The sequence below is a fragment of the Pogoniulus pusillus genome, chromosome 3 (genome assembly GCF_015220805.1).
Source record: "Pogoniulus pusillus isolate bPogPus1 chromosome 3, bPogPus1.pri, whole genome shotgun sequence".
NCBI lineage: Eukaryota > Metazoa > Chordata > Aves > Piciformes > Lybiidae > Pogoniulus > Pogoniulus pusillus.
The window spans coordinates 26,707,742-26,724,356 of record NC_087266.1 but is presented as its reverse complement, the minus strand read 5'-3'; the positions used below and the strand labels follow the sequence as shown (position 1 = coordinate 26,724,356).

The following is a 16,615-nucleotide window of genomic DNA, read 5'->3' as shown; positions in this document are numbered from 1 at the left end:
TAACTGTGTCTACTGTTTGATTGCATGTTTTGCTTTCCCACAGTTAGGGAAGTTCTGAAGATTCTCCCACATGATATTCTCCGGTACCTAATAAAAGGAGAACCAATGTGGCAAGCTCTGTCATACAGGCTTAGGCTTCTTTCCTTGAGCATCTGATTCCACTGCAGAGATTTTATTGTTTCTGAAATCCTTACTCCTGTGTTAAAGTTTGTTCAAAATGGCTTCCAAGTTCAGAAATTGCAAAGATAGAGGCTGACAGAGGATGCTCCTGTAAGACCTTGTTTCTTTAGAAAAACAAGTTAAAAGCAGTTGCACACAGGCTACCAGTGATGACTGTCCAAATGCAATGGATGAGGCTGCCTCTTGTACAATTTCTGGCTAATGAAACCAGGACTAAACAATCTGTCCTCTTGATTGATTTTTAAACTTGCTTCTATAACACCATTAGGGGAAAACAAAACAAACAAACAAACAAAAAAAGGGCAGAAAAAAATCAAGAGTCCTGTCCATAGGTAAATATAGTTCTGGACAAAACCCTACTACTAATCTATGTAGATCTGTCCCTAGATGTTCTTCGGAGGTTTACAGGGATTTTTACACTGGAATCAATTGCAGTGATGAAGAAAGAGGGTACAGAATGGTGGAGTCTGAGTCCTTGTGTTTAGGCCTATCTTTCTGCAATCTCTTTTCTATATGTCAGGTTGCTGATCAGCACATCCATCTAGGATGTGGTACCTCAGGGCAAGAAAGATGCTACAAACTTGAACTAGGTATGTCTGTCTTTGGCTTCACTGTAGTGTAATTTTGCAGCTTTAGAAAATTCAGATAAAAAGATTTCTGAAAGTTACAGGAAAAATAAAAAGAATGTTATGAGTGGACAGCAAGAGCACATGAAGCACTCTCAGAGCCATTCATAGCTACAAAACAACAAAGTTGGAATGTATTTGATTTTATAGCTTGGAAGATAGGAAATCTGCCTGATACTTTAGAAGTTGAAGATGCTCAGACTTAGAGTGGAGTTTAAAAAGGTACAAACAGAAGAACTCTTCAAAGCTGTGCTTAGGAGCACTATCACATGTGACTGACAGCCACGTTATGAAATATTAAGCTATTTTGGATAGTTACATGGAAAAATGGTTAGAATAAACACTGAGATGTCTAAAAATAGCATGTTACTGTGAAAGAGTAGGAAACTGAGGGGGGGTATTTTTCTTTTAAATGTGAAAGCCAATTACATATCAAAAATATAACTGTTTTCAGCTTATGCCTGAATCTATACTCTAAATTAAAGTCATACAAATATGTTTTTCTTTTTTATACTTAGACTTGAGGATCAAAATCTGAATATATAATGAGCATATACGATGGAAATACGTCTGAATTAAATTTCCATGTTTGGAAGTACGAGGCTTGTGTGGTTACGTGTCTACCATAAAAAGGGAAGAAGAATCAACTCCTCTTCCACATTCCTGTCCTTTCCCCAAACATGGCAGCTACTCCCACCCTAAATGAAATTCCTATTTGTAATGCTAATTTGTTAAAAAAAAAAAACGGAGTTGGAGGGGAGAAAACTACTCAAGTAGTGCATGCTGAATACTTTCCAACGATAAACTTGAAAAACTGGGAGAAATAGTAAGACTTCTTTGTGTGTGTGTGTGTGTGTTTTCTATTGAAGCTGTTATTTAACTGATGTATTTGCTTGTGCACATATACACGTACATGCTTTCTTAAAGTAAAAAACCCACAAACTATGGAAAAGCTTAAGGTACCTTAGCCACCTCCAGACAGAGAGAAAAAGAGTGAGAGAAAGAATGTATTAGACAGAGAGAAGACAGAGGAAATGTTTTTAAAAAGAGTAATTACTACTACTGACTGAAAGACTCAGAGGTGCAAGATGTTGGAGGCCAAGAGAAAACTTCTAGGTGGTGTCATTGCCTACTTGTTACACTCAGAATCACAGGATCACAGAATTAGCCATGTTGGAAAAGACCTTTGAGATCACCAAGTCCAACCTATCACCTAACCTATCACTCCTTCCTGGGCTTCCCTTGTGACTGCTGTTTTCTGCCCCCTAGCCCCCCCCCCCATCTGGTGTATGGATGGCAACTACTGCAGCAAAAGGTGAGCACAGATGGGCAGCACAGGGCTCTTGCAATCTCGAAGGACAAAACACTCCAGGGAGGAAGGAGAAGGGCTGGGAAAGGAAGATGAGACTACTTTTGGAGCCACTGTCATGCTTTGCTCTCCAGGATTTGAGAGGAGTGATGATTCCTGTCCTCTAAAACCTCCTGGGTAGGCTGTGGTCACTGCTGTAGACAATAAAATGTGCTATGTCATCATTACTCTGATACCAGATAATGTATAAAAACTTTCTTTGGTTGGCCACAAAGAAATGATGCTTTTTTTTTGTTTTTCCTGTAAAATTTAACACCTTGAAAACCTGCCTTCTCAGTAGAGGTTCAAGTTATCGTTTTTTGCTTTAATTTAAAAAATCTACTGTTTGTCCAACTCCATTAATAAAAACTATAGAAATAATGTTACATACCTGAAATTAATTTTCAGATGGCCACAGAAGAAAAAAAGGAAACAAAGAAAGAAGACTGTCTTGAACCAGTTAACTCTTGTGAACAAAATTTGGTGTCATATTTTGGCCATAAGAAATGTTATTATAACTAAATATGTACATGTAAAAATATATACATGTATAATCTACATAAACATATATATAAATATTTTATATTATGTATCTAAAGCTGAGTCAATCTTATTTGAGTTTTCCATCCCAAAATCTTATTTTGTGAGCTTTTTCTGGCTGCATATGCAGTTCCTTGGTGTGTCAATGTTTTTATTACTTCATCTGGCCCTATAAAAGGCTTCAAAATAATTTCAGAAATGTAAATGAGTCCTTTGTTAGAACCTGGAATAGAAACTTTCCCTACGGGCTAAGTTATTTACTTTTTTTTTTTTTTTCCAGATGCTGCTATACAATTTTGACTACAATTGTATGTAGTAGAACTTCTGGAGCTATTCCAATTTCCTCTAATGTCAGAATCAAATATTTCTTCAGTTGAAAACTACTCAAAATCATGATGATTTCTATTAGTGTGTCTGAAATGAGACAAAAGGCTTATTTTGCATAGGCCACAAAACAGATGTTGAAAATGTTTGGTTACCACCAGACTTGTCTGGACTTCAAACACATGACCTGGAAGTGAAAGGTCTTCTATCTCATTAATAATAATATAAGCTGTCAAATCCTTATGACCTGGTGTGTTCCTTAGCACTGACCAGTAAGTAAATACACAGCACACTGCCAAGAAGTTTGGATAGAGAGCTTATCACATTTAGCCCTTAAGTCAGTATGGACTAACTTCTCAGGCTAGCTTAGATGGAAGATCAGCTCTTGTTTAGACACAGCCATACGGCTTTCTAAAAATATTTCTACAATGAAGCTCAGAGTTGCTAAAAGTTAGGGCAGTGCTGGGATGCTGCGTCTTAATCTTCCCTGGCACATTTACACTGAGGGTGGTGGATGGTGGTTTGCTTTCACCTAGAGACAAATGTCTAAGGATAATGGAAGATTCTTTAATAAAAGTTAAGATACATTTAAACTAAGATGTATTAAAGGCTGTTGATGTCTTTCCTTGGGTTTATTTGGATGAGTTGCTCAATCTCATATAATGGAATAAATAATATATATTTATTCTTGCTGGGCTGCTGTGAGGCTGTAATTCTGAATTGATTTAGTCCATGCAAGTAACCAGACAGATGCCTGCATAAGCCTTCTGTCTTCTTAAAATAACCCAAAGCCTCATATCCTCCTATCTTTGTTTCATTTTTTTTTCTTTCTAGAAACTACTCTTTAGAGAGCAGCGAAAGATCGTGTCAGGCATAGTTTGCTTGGCTATTTGCTGTTGCCACTGGCCATAAAACAGCTGAAATGTTCTCCAGTTGCAGAACATGCGTCTTTCAAAAATGTCGTTAAGACTACATTCTGCTTTTGGATGCACACAAACATATTCAGCAAGTCAGCTGCAACTTCACAACAAAGAGAAGAGAATGGATTTCTAAAATGCAAAATGTATAAAATCTGAGTGGTCCAACATTTTTTTTTTTTTTTAAATGACCTAATTTAGTGCAAGATTGGTGCTTAAAAAAAGTTTTGGGGAAGAATATTATTTATCTATCAAAAAATACACCCCTCTGAGAATGTCACTTTACAATATCAGCATATTTTTCATTTTTTAAAAACAATCAGCAACTAAGCAGGAGAAAAACTGTTAGCAAATTCACATTCTTGGTCTTTATAAAAGGGGATATTTAAGAGTCCTATTTTCAGTGTTAGAAAAGGGAAAGAAAAGGAGAAGAGTTAGTAATATCAACTCGCTACAGTGGATTTGATTGTATTACCCACAGATGTACAATATATTAGAAAACTGTTAAAATTGACTGGACTATCTCAGTCATTAGTTCTAACACAGATGTGACTTGCCTCTTGAAGTGAACAGTCTGGGAAGAAAGGGAGCTAAAGCTGAAACAGAAAAATGTAAAATATTTTAATACATAAATTCTAAACCAAGAACAATTTCTTTCGATAACTCATACTGTGAGACAGTTAAAATACTGCTTTAGTTAAAAATCTCAAAACAAACTTAGAAGTCATAATTCTAAGACCATAGTAACATGGAATTTTATTTTTGTATTTTATTAAAATGCTACTTAAGATAATGAAATCTGACTAACTGCCATTGCAACATATGGAATTCTGAGATTATATAATAAAATATTCAGACTATAATTATTTAAAAATTCCCCATCCCATATGTAATTTATCAAAGTTAACTTTACACTGATTTGTGCCACATGGCTGATGAAAAACTATAGAGAGTCTCTGGAACAAAAGGTATGTACAGATAACTTTGTATGAGCAGTCTCAATCTGTTTCAAACTTTCCTTTTTTAAAGGTTTAACTTCACAAATCAAAATACTGTAATATTTATACTCTTTTACTTAGATCCTTTTAGTTAGAAGTTTTCTAAAACCTAAAGTCCTATTTTTTAAAAAGGTGCCTTTGTTTAATGGAATAAACAATGTTAAATTGTTTTAGTTAAAAGTGGACAATCTTAAATCAATTTAAACCTGGTTTGTAATGATTTTGTTTAACTCCTGTCCCTTACTGAGACAATCCAAATAGCTGTAAACTAGGTTTAAATAGATTTAAGCTTTAAAGTCAAATTGGAGGCATATCTGAAGATAGAAATGCCTATGAACAGTAATGAGATATAAATGATGCTGTGACATGCTATAACCTGATATACCTCAGAGATTTCCAGATCACATGCAGCAAATCTACATAACTCTTCAGAATTAGACAAGAATGGACAGTGTGGTTTTATCGAGAGCTGTTCTTTGGAGCTGTCTGAATTGTTCGAAACTTCTTAGGCATAAACTCCACCTTCCTCCCTACTGCTTTTCTTAGTTTCAGTTGCTAGACTCAAGTCACATTGTATATATTGAGAACTGTGGAAACAACTGACATCATTATATATCAAATCATGCAGTGAAACAGAGGACATGGAAGGATCCAGTTTTTGTTTCCAGTGGGTAAAATTTGCAGAAGACATGTATGATACCATGTGTGGCCACTGACTCTCAAAACCATTTCAACTCCAAAAATGAGCAAGAATTAAATAGTAATCTAACAGTAACTCTATTAAACTCTATTAGTAATATTAATCTAATAGTATAAACAAGGTAGTGGAATGTGGGTTCCTCTGGTGAAATTCACAGGTTTTGGTACACATATAGCCATTATCACATTATCTCACCACACTTGGAGATGCCTTGCTTGCCCTGCTGGTGTTGACAGGGAACAAAAAGGCTAATTTCTGCCATTGGCAGGACAGATATCCTGTCAATATTTAGAAAGTTAATTTGCTTCAATTTATTTTTGTTTTGTTTTTGTTTTTTAAATACTGACATTATGTCCCAATTTCTACAAACTGTAAAAGCAAGGGACTAGAATTACTGTGCCATGTCCTGATGGAGCATAAGATGTACTATATGTGGTTATCTCCAGTAAAAGGGTACTTTGCATATTAACACTTGAGGACATGCTGAAATGCCTTTTTTTTTGTTTTCTTTTTTTTTTGCCTTTTTTTAGCCCAGAGGGATGTATCTAGGGATTGTATTACATCTGTGGGTTTGAATGACATGGCAATATTGGAGTACATATAAGAACTTCATAGATGACTGTGAGATCTTCCAGGTTGAGCAGTATTTTTTCATGTCCACTTTGCAGTTCTAATCAACATTTTAATGTATACTGAAGCCTTTGAACTACAGGTACTATATGCATATTTAATTGGAAACACTGTTCATAGATACAAGAATTTAGCCAAAACAGTACAGAGTTCTACTTCTAAAGCAGAATGGGATATTGTTCGCATTATCCTACTAACAGTCTCACCTGAAAGACTATTTTATTGACCCAAAATAATGGTTAGTTGCAGATTGAGAAAGCAAGCAGATTGACATATTAACTGTGATAATCATATACTGAATGTTGCTCCCAAATAAAAACATTTACTTTTCTCCTCTGCTCTGTTCTAGTTTCAGGTATGAGCCTAACTTCCATGCAGGACTTTCTTTTTTCATTTGAACATTTTTGTTGTTTCTTTTTTTTAACCATCCATTTATGGTCTTACCTTTGCTATGAATTTCCCCTATTGCATCAGAATAAAGTACAGGAGCAAAGATAGTTATTTTAGAAAATCAATTATGTAGAAAAAATCTTGAGACATCACAATACTTTCCCATAGTGAAACAGTTTAATAAAGGTACTCTTAGGTGAATTAACCTAAGCAAATTCACACTGCATTTCACAATTCTCACATTTTTATCTCATCTGAGAGAAGAGTGCCTTTTCAACTTTCAATATGCCATTCTTTCCAGACTACATGTCCCAGGACATGTAATACTGCCTCAAGACAAAAACTTACTAGAGGATGGATAAAACTGAAGCCTCACTGCATACTTCCATGCAAGGAGAAAGGACCAGAAGGGCTCTCTCATGTATACATTTACAGAGGATTCATTCCCAGCTCATATGCTAACAAAGTTCATTGCTTGGTTACAGTTTCATTCCCTCTTAGACACTGGTTACAGCCCGCAACCGTTTTCCTCCCTGTGACAGATGGGTTGACATACAGCAGATCCCTCTTACTCCATCACTGAAAGAAGTAGGTGCCAGCAGGAGTGCAGGTGTCTCCTCACAAGCTCCACAGCACTTGGGATCAGGTCATGAATGCACACAACTGCACTCTGACTCACAAAATCCCGAGGTGTGGAATTAGTCTGCATTTCCATTTAAAACAAAAAGACACACTGCACAGTGTTTTTATAGAATTTTCAATAAGAAGTCACAGGCAGCAATAAAGCACTTAAGGCATTGCTATTTCTCAGATCATGTGAGAGTATGTGCTTTGTAATCAGTTCTCCTAGTTCACGGAAGTAGGACATCATATGTTTGTACTGTAATTGTATGCTTAAGCTATCAATAGTAAGATACTAAACACAAGGGTTACAAATTAACAAGTTTAAAAGAGGCTTTTGGCTCATATCTTAGTTACAATGAACATTTATTATTACCTGCAAGGTTGTCAATCTCTTTCTCTTGAAGCAGGCTAACAGCATCATCATCTCCTTCCAGCATGAGCTCTGTTTCTGCATTCTGATTTACCACAGCTTGACTTCGGAAAGTTTTCTTTGACTTCACTACATCCTCTTCAGTGCCTAAAAAAGTTACAAATGTTGTGAATTTAGCTGAATAATATCTTAAATATAAAACAATCACAGCCAAGTAGTAAAAAAAATACAGTCTAAATAATCTTTATTGAAAAAGGGAAGGAACATTTTCTATGACTTTATCAAACAGTCTTGAATAAAATACAGACTGTTTCACAAAGACTCTCTTGCTTTTAATAACTCCAATTTACTTCATGTTCAATATTATCTCATTAGTTTTCCACCTTGAAGAAAGTAATCAGGAGTTTCTCTCCTGATGGTGTCCTGACTCTGACTGACCTCTGAGAGCTCAAATCTCTAAATAAAGGAATTGTGTCATGATTTTCATCTTAGATATAGGAGAGACAGTATGGTGGAGATGGGTTGTCTCAATATAGAGTAATCACAAGGTAAGCTCTGCAGGCGGTCAAAAAAGCCAAGCATTGTGAGGGAACTTTGGTCTGCATCTGTGTGTGTGTTTTGAAGGAGCACAATAAAAATGGTGATGTATGGACATGTGCCAGTTACCACAAAGAACTTCACAAGTCTTATCCTTTATTCATGCCTACAGCTGACTTCTATTCAGACTGATAGTTCCTTGTGGCACAAGATACACCATCTTATGTTTTGGGAAGGTCCTAATAGAGCTTTCCAGGGTTTATTCACATGATGTAAAAAAATGAATTATAGCATGGCCAAATGATAGTATCATAACTTTCATAGCATACATATGTTTAATGTTATTGTTGTGATATCTACACAATGTTTCTTAGCTAGGGAGAGGTAATTAATTTGTTTGTTTGTTTAAAGTACAACATACTTCTATGAAGCATTAGAAGTATTAACATACTCTAGTCTTAGGCAAGAAAGCTTTCTGATTTTTTTTAACTTGCATATTCACCTTTGATCTGTATAACTTGGAAATTTGCTTTCTACCTAAGCTGCAGAATGATGGGTGAAATCTGAGTGTAACCAGACATGCGTGGATTTTGTCTTCCACAATGCCTGCACTTTAACATGAAGAATACTATTAAAGCAGATGTAAAATGTGGTAAATCCCAGTAAGACTCATTGCCCCATATTAATAAAGGATAATGAAGAGGGATATAGTAAGCAGATAGTGTAGTGAAGAAGCATGGAGCGGAACATGATGCATGGCAGTTTTGTTATTATAATCAGTGGTAGAGGTGTTATTATTTTATCTCCTATTCCAATATGAGTAATTTAATTAATTTGTGCACAAGAGAGTAACACTATACAAATAAAAGATGCTGAAGGCATATTTTTCTGTGACTCTGTTTATCCTGTTTGAAGATCACTGCTAGCATGCCACCTGATAATGGACTCCACTACAGGCTGAGACAACCTCCCGTTTTACATTGGCTGATAGGATCCTTTGATATACTACTGATATTATCCAAACTGCTATTTCTGAAACTTCAGGTCAGATAAACACAAACAAGAAGGCAACCAGCAGCTTTTTTACCAAGCCTCAAACTAAGGACAGCATCTGTAGTCTTCCTGATTGTTGCTATCTTCATGAGGACCATACTGATATTGACAGCAATTAAGACAATACTGATGCCAGTGTACACTAGTGAACTGAGTTGTGCTGTGTTCAGTTATTAGGCTGTGATCATTACCTCACCTGCATAGGTTACAACTTAGTATAACTAACTATAATGATTCATCCAATTTAAAACTGAATAAAGTAGAGAATGATTGGAAAGCTTTTCAGTATTATGTCCCAGCTTTTTGCTGTTGTTGTTTGGCTTCTTGTGGGATTTTTGCTTTGTATGTTGTTTTTTGTTTGTTTGTTTTTCTAATTCACAAAGGGGAGCAAAAATTGTAGGAGCTTAGAAAACCACAAAGGAGTAATGTGCTATAACAGACCTTCAATTTTATTACTTCAGAATTGTCCTGAGTATTTAATTGCTGGATCAGGATCCTATTGAACTTCTGTTTAATGTGAGGGAGTTTAGGATCATTCGACACAAGTAATAGCTCCTGCTGTGAAGCATTTGATACTCAAGGAGACCAGGCCTGAAATGAACTAATACAGTGGAAAAGGAAGCACGAGAATACTGTTCTCCTCCTTTTTGTAGATCTAGTGAGTGTTACAAAAGTTTTTGAGCATTGTAAAATGTGGTGATAATCTTCAAATCAATTACTCCAAAGGCACTGATATGTACACTATTAAAATTATGAGATAAATAGTTTCAGCCCTAAATTATTGCTAACACTTAAAATAAATCGGGAGAACTGGAAATTCAGAGTATTTTAAATCCTTTGTGATAGGAGTTTCAGTTACAAGATTACAAAAATATTGCCAGACACCACTGTATGAAATGTGGCAGAGTAAATTAAATTAGTTTGGCAAATTTGGAGCTTAGCAACAAGACAAATGTTTCTAAAATCCATTCTAGTTTATAATATTAAACCTACATTTATCAAAAGAAATATAGTAAATGGCACTTCTTTGTCTTGATGGAAAAAAAGCTCTGGTTTGACTGTTGTTTAAATTTATCACTTTGTTGAGTGCACCTCAGTTTTGCTGTGCTGTACCAAACATTTATCTAAATGAGAGTGTACGAGACCCAAAGCTGCCCTTCAATCACTATATCCTTTATGAATTAGAGTTCCATTTATCAAAATTACAGCAAGAAGAGTAAGGTCTCCCAGGGCTGTCTCATTACAAGGCTTGTAAACACTGTCCTTACAAAGAAATGGTTTAACACCTAACAAATCAAAAACTGATTGGGAATAGAATTTATTTGAGATCATCTATCTTCAGAAGACGTGCTGTACTGAGTGCACTTCGTGGCCTTTCTACCCATTCATCAAGAAATTAACAAGCAAATACCACAGACCACCAGATCTCCTTGGATCCTGAAATGTGAAATATGTTCAAACCAGATCTGTCACAGATGTTCTATTTTTATATTTCAAGATGATTTCAAAAAAGGTTTTAGAAGAAGAGTAAAAAGCTAAACAACTTGTCTCTTTAAAAGCAGACAACAAACTGAATAAAAAAATTATATGTCTAGTATTGTTAACAGTGATATAAAAAGGAGAGGTGAATAAATGAATGCTTGATATTTCAGCATGCTTAATAAAAAATCAAACCTCAAATCATATTTCAAAACCCCAGAAAAATTACTATGAAACTAAATCCATTTCCAGAATTACCAGACATTTTACTTAAAACTCTTTTTAGGACACAGAGAGTTTGCATTTTAAAGACACAGTACAGAATTTATTAATGGAAGTTCTGAAGTGTAATTAGGAAATATTTCAAATGCATTAAAATAGAGGAAAAAAAACAACTAAACTAGATGTAATTTGAAAAGTGCAACATTTTGACACTGGGGTGCAGAGAACTGGAACTTGTCCTTATCAAGCTCCCTCTTAAGGGATATTTTCATAGACTGGGATTTGGAAAGAAGCCTTGAAAGAATCAGCTAAATATTTCATAAGACTGCATTTTGCACAGAAGTTAAAGGAAATAAGTTGCTCAGCTTGCATGTTAGTGCCTTAATTTCTTGAAATTTGAAGCCTCTGTCTTAAAGATATTTCAAGACAATGCATGGATAAGCCTAGATAAACTATAAAAAAAAAATCCATCTTTTGCTAAACCTGATATTATAGTGAGAATTCTTTACATGTGCCTGTTAAAAACTGTTGTCCTACACTCTCTTCAGAATAACAGAGAGAGCTCATTTTTGAAAGTAATTAAAGAAACCAACCACTGCTCCCTACAGACTCTCAGCTTCCACAAAAAAGGGTGTATTTTACATGTCTGAAGGGTTATACAGGCTGCACAGTAAACTCCTAGAGTACTGCCAAGAATTTACTAATCTTTCTTCCAGTAGCATTACTTTCCTTTAAACAGAAATTAAGCAGATAGAAAAAGTCCATACTGAAGCCTCCCAAAACCCTAGTGAATTCCTGAGAACAGAAGCATTACATGTTATTTTGCAGCTACAGCCTCAAGAAGTACTTAAAGTAGGCAAAATTTAAACAATCAAGTGAGAGGGTTATCATTATTGTACGTCTGTATTCCTACCCCTCTCTTTTCAATCAAATCAATAAATTCCCTGTTGGGTTTGGTAGGTCACAACAAGTTCTGGGGATGAAATCTAAGTTTCAAAGACACTGTAGATGCCCAGATCGACAAAACTGGTTCCCACATAACACTTGAAAATTGGCAGTACAAATATAATGTATTGCTGACTATATTTATGTTTGCATACACATATTTTGTTAAGACATTACACTAAATACTGTAACTAACACAGGAATGGAGATTCCAATTCTCTCTTCACTTTTAACAATTTATTATGCTTTAAAACACATTGTGTTGTTTTTTTTTTTTTTCTCTCTGCACTTAGTACAAAATGAGGTTAAAAATACAGTTAATTTTAAGAAAAGTTTGCTTGGTAATACTGTAACCAACAAAAGGAGACTACTGCTTCTTATAATGTTGTTTCCATAGTTTACTTCAACGAATTACCGATAAGGCAATTTATGCAGTGAGTGCTCTTTGATCTTTGCAGAGAGATGGCAGAATGGAAAGTTAACCTCATTTTAATGTTACCTAAATATACTGACAGGAAATTCTAATGTTTCCAAACATCTGGAAATCTGCTTCATGGGACGGTGTTCTTCTTTTCTACAAGAAACCTTTTTCATATATTGTCTTTTAGAGTTTTATGTGGCTTCTAAAGCAGCATTTTGACATAAGTAAAGTCTGTTCTCTTTACAGTAAAATGCTGCATTTAATTAAAACCTCTCTTTTAGAGCAGCTAAGTACAGTTTTTCTGAAGCTTAGGTCTCCTCAGAAACTTTCAAGGATAAAGCTGCTTTTTTCTCCTTCCAGATCACTGGTATGTACTGCTCTGTAGAACACTGCTTTTGTTGCCAAATTTCAATATTGTAAAGTAGCTTTTAATATCATATAAAATAAAGGAATTCAGAATTAGTTTCTTACTAAAGGCTACCTTATAGGTCATGATGTGAGCTATGAAATTATATCACAGGTGAAATATAATTTATTAATATGGTTTGAAAGAACTAAGCTTTCTCTTGGGAGAGATTTTTTATTTTACAAACTAAATTTTACAGGAAGACTCAAGCTTATGTTTACACAGAATTAAAATGAAACTTTATTATCTACCTTTTTTGTCCGTTCAACATTCTTAGTAATTGAAAATATTTAGTAACTGAAAAAGTTTTGCTAGATAATCTTCCTGCTTTATATATTCTGACAATTTAAAGCCCTGCTTTCACTGCTAATCTTTGCTAACTTGATTAGATGCTGGGATCCCTGCAGCAGTCCCAGCTATGGAGAGCAGCTGCTAGGGAGTCTGTCAAACGACCTCTACAAAAGCTACTAAGATTAAATCATTGATATGGTGACCACTCCACCCCAGCTTAACATCTTTCTGCATGGCTACAGAGCCAGCCCTCCTAGGACTGCTTTCACTTCACGGGAAATGTGCACCAGGTATCCCTGGATCTACTCAGGAGACCGGCCTTCTGACTCTGAGTAGCAGACCAGTGCTGGCATATCATGATGAACTGTCCCCACCTGTGTCTGCTAGAGTTGTTATTTAAATTGCAATGTGTCTCTGGAACCGATGGCTTTGACTGGCATATAATTGAGTTTCTCCAGAAAATCAGAGAAGAGACTGTTATTAAAGGAAGGCTGGTTTTAATAGAGTTAATAAACACCAGATAAATCTAAATAATATTTGAATTATTAAGAATCTTTGAAGAAACAAGGGAGAAAAGTATGAAAATTGCATGAAAACTAAAAATTGCATAGAGTTGTATTGGAAGTTACTTCCACCAAAAGTAAAACCAAATCACATTTTTATTTTCTATATAATATAAATACCTGAAAAATTAAGCATAGACCTTCCATATATTTTTCTTCTAATTTTTTACATGTTATATCTGATCAAGTTATCTTGAGTCATTTGTAATTAAATATTTTATTGTTGCATATGCTTTCTCCTTTAAAATCCTCACATGTTTACTCTGTGTAAATGAGGCTGATGCAAACTATGCCAAGGAGGAGTCTGAGAATATGAGAAGACCAAAATAAGTATTTTTCTCAGATGAGGTTAAGGGCTTTTAAATAATAAATACTTGTAGTTAGTCAAAGTGTTATATATTAACATAAGAGATCTTGCATAAAAATAAAGATGAAGTTACCATGTTGGGTACTTATTAGTTTTTCATTTACAGATAGGAAAACTGAGATTAAGATTAAATGAATTTTTAGAAGTTAACAATATTATATTTACTTGAGATTTCAAGTGTTCTTAATACAGAAGAAAGGATCATGCACTGATCCAGCACTAACCATAAACAGCCACTGAGTGAGAAAGATTTGGATATGTCCAAGTCCAGCAAACGTTACAAGACATTTCAGGTTCCTGAATTCATCCTGATTGGAACCAGGAGAAGTCCTTCTAACAGGAACTGAAAACAATTAAATGTTTACATTTGGATTAAGATGTAGTTTGCCACAGCAACTTGCACACAGAAGAATAGGTTCGTATTTCATGACTGATGACCTTTGCAAATCCCTGTCACTTTGAAATGCAGTCTTTTGGTGCATACTGTACTTTGATAAATTGCAGAAAGAAACCAAATTCTATGATACGCTGTGGATCACTTAAACAGACAAAGATGATATGAAAGAGAACTAACGAAGAACAATAACATTTTCCTAACTGGGATTCCAGCCATTTTACAGAAGTACAGTAATAGCCGAGAGGAAAATAACTACATCACACCAACAGTTATTGCTCAGTGGAAAGGACATCAAGGACACTTGCAAGTAAGAGAATTGGATCAATATTAACGCGATTTTCATTTCATGCTTCCCCAACTCCAGTAAGCTGACAATATACTCTGATTATGTGAACTGCCTCTGAGTAACATAGAAAAGGTTATTAGAGCAAGAGGTGGAAATAGAATGCACTTTTTATATTGACAGGTCTGCTAATAGAGTGTACTGATTTTCAAAACCATGCAATGCATTTTCACAATTTGGTTTTGACAGCAAAAAGGAATTTCATTTATCCTTAATTCAAAATATTCACATGTAAGCAAAGGTTTCTCGAGACAGGCCACTGAAGATGGTAATCAAACTATTTCAACAGAAAAATGTAATTAATAAGGTAAGAAGAAAAAGCTGATTGAATTTCAATATATAAGACATGATAATGAAGTAATGAAATGAATCTGCAAAACGAGGCATCCTATGCTTTTGAAGTAGTATTTGATAAAACATTTTTAAGATAACATGTAAGTGAAACACATCTTAACATTCAGGTCTGGATTGCGTCTGGAAGGTTTCAGGTTAGTTCTCAGTTTTAAATACTTAATGCAAGCACATATTCTGCTTCAAAAGCCATGTTCTGACTCTATCTTCTTGTGAAGTATCAAAGCTGTTGCATTTCTAAAGAGGCATACTCCATATTCAGGAACTGCATCCACATATGCTAGCCTCAGTTTTGCTTCCTGCTCATAAAAAAATCTGACTGAAAAGGCCAATAATGATAAAATCTTGGGAAGAAATGAAATGTTCTTTAGAAATACTAACACTTGATGTATGCCAGTGCTAGCAGCCCCATGGTAACACAGTGGCACCTGAGAAACATGATCTTACCTCCTACACTGGGGTATTCTACATTAATGTATTTAACCCTTACCCTAGAGCCTTCAACCCATGAGACTGGTCTAAACCCTAATATTTTTTAAAACAAAGATATATGCCTGCAGTGTTGTTGTTTGTCTTTAATTATTGAATTATCTCTCTCTGTGTGGACAAAGCATGGACTAGAAGGCAATTTTGCCCCTCAGCACTTAAGCTTTTGCTATCATGTTCAAAGAAGATCAGCTCTTCGGAAACACTCACTGTACATGGATAGAATAGGATGGCTAATAAAAAAATTAAATCATTCTGTAGGACAGAGAATGAAGTGCATGAAGGTTTAAATTATTTTGTAGTAGCTATCATAATTTCAGTAGTTAGCTATTTTAATTTCTACTAAGACTACCTATTTGCAGAAGAAAGGCTCAACAGCTCATGACTAGTGCTTTGTTAATAAGTCTGAAATATTTTTTTCTTAATATGTATTTGTTAATAAGTCTGAAACATTTTTTTTCTTTCTGGAATGGTAATAATTTCAAATTAAATTCTGCTCTTTTGAGACATACAGAAGGAACATCTCATGCAGTCTTTACACAGGGAAAACCTCCTGTACGTGACATAATGCCTTCCATAACTGTTTCTTAAAAAGATTATCCCCATTATATATAGAAATAATAAAACTGTCAATATAATAATGCTACTAGAACACCTTGATTTACTTTCCATTTCATTTGTCTTTTTACCGTGCAATTCCAACTGGCTCAGTGTGCTGCACTGTGTTGTTTGTTTGTTTGTTTTTCTGTACATATTTCACATCATCCTCACATAGACCACCACAACTTTAGAACTGGCATACATAATTCTCACTTCAGCAGCAACCTACCAACCAACTGGTGGGATGAACTGTTTCTTTTTCTGTACAGATTAATGCCTGTAGCAATGCCAGACAAAGGATATACAAATTACCCACAGGATACACACATTTGTGAGGCTGCAGTGTGGTACTAACATTGAGATTTGTGTTTAACTCATAGTGCTACTAAGAGACCATGCTCTAGTAGAAACAGACAGCAGTTCTGTTTGTTTGGTCCAGGTTGCTGCAAATAAATAATTTCCTTCTAGATAGAAATTATCTATCAAATCAATCAAAGCCTTTCTACA

General features: G+C 35.0%; 1 protein-coding gene across 7 annotated transcripts in view; it reads right to left on the bottom strand.

Annotated features, from left to right (window-relative positions):
- The window catches only part of NBEA (neurobeachin), a 527,236-nt gene that overhangs the window by 172,292 nt on the left and 338,329 nt on the right, over positions 1-16,615 (bottom strand). For 5 of the 7 annotated variants that reach the window (XM_064173040.1, XM_064173047.1, XM_064173060.1 and 2 more), the window contains 2 exons: positions 7,651-7,794; positions 4,493-4,531 (listed from right to left, as the gene is read on the bottom strand). In XM_064173040.1, the coding sequence (XP_064029110.1) occupies positions 4,493-4,531; positions 7,651-7,794 (183 nt within the window). The remainder of the gene's footprint in view (positions 1-4,492; positions 4,532-7,650; positions 7,795-16,615) is intronic. The other 2 variants (XM_064173052.1, XM_064173070.1) reach the window with 1 other exon arrangement.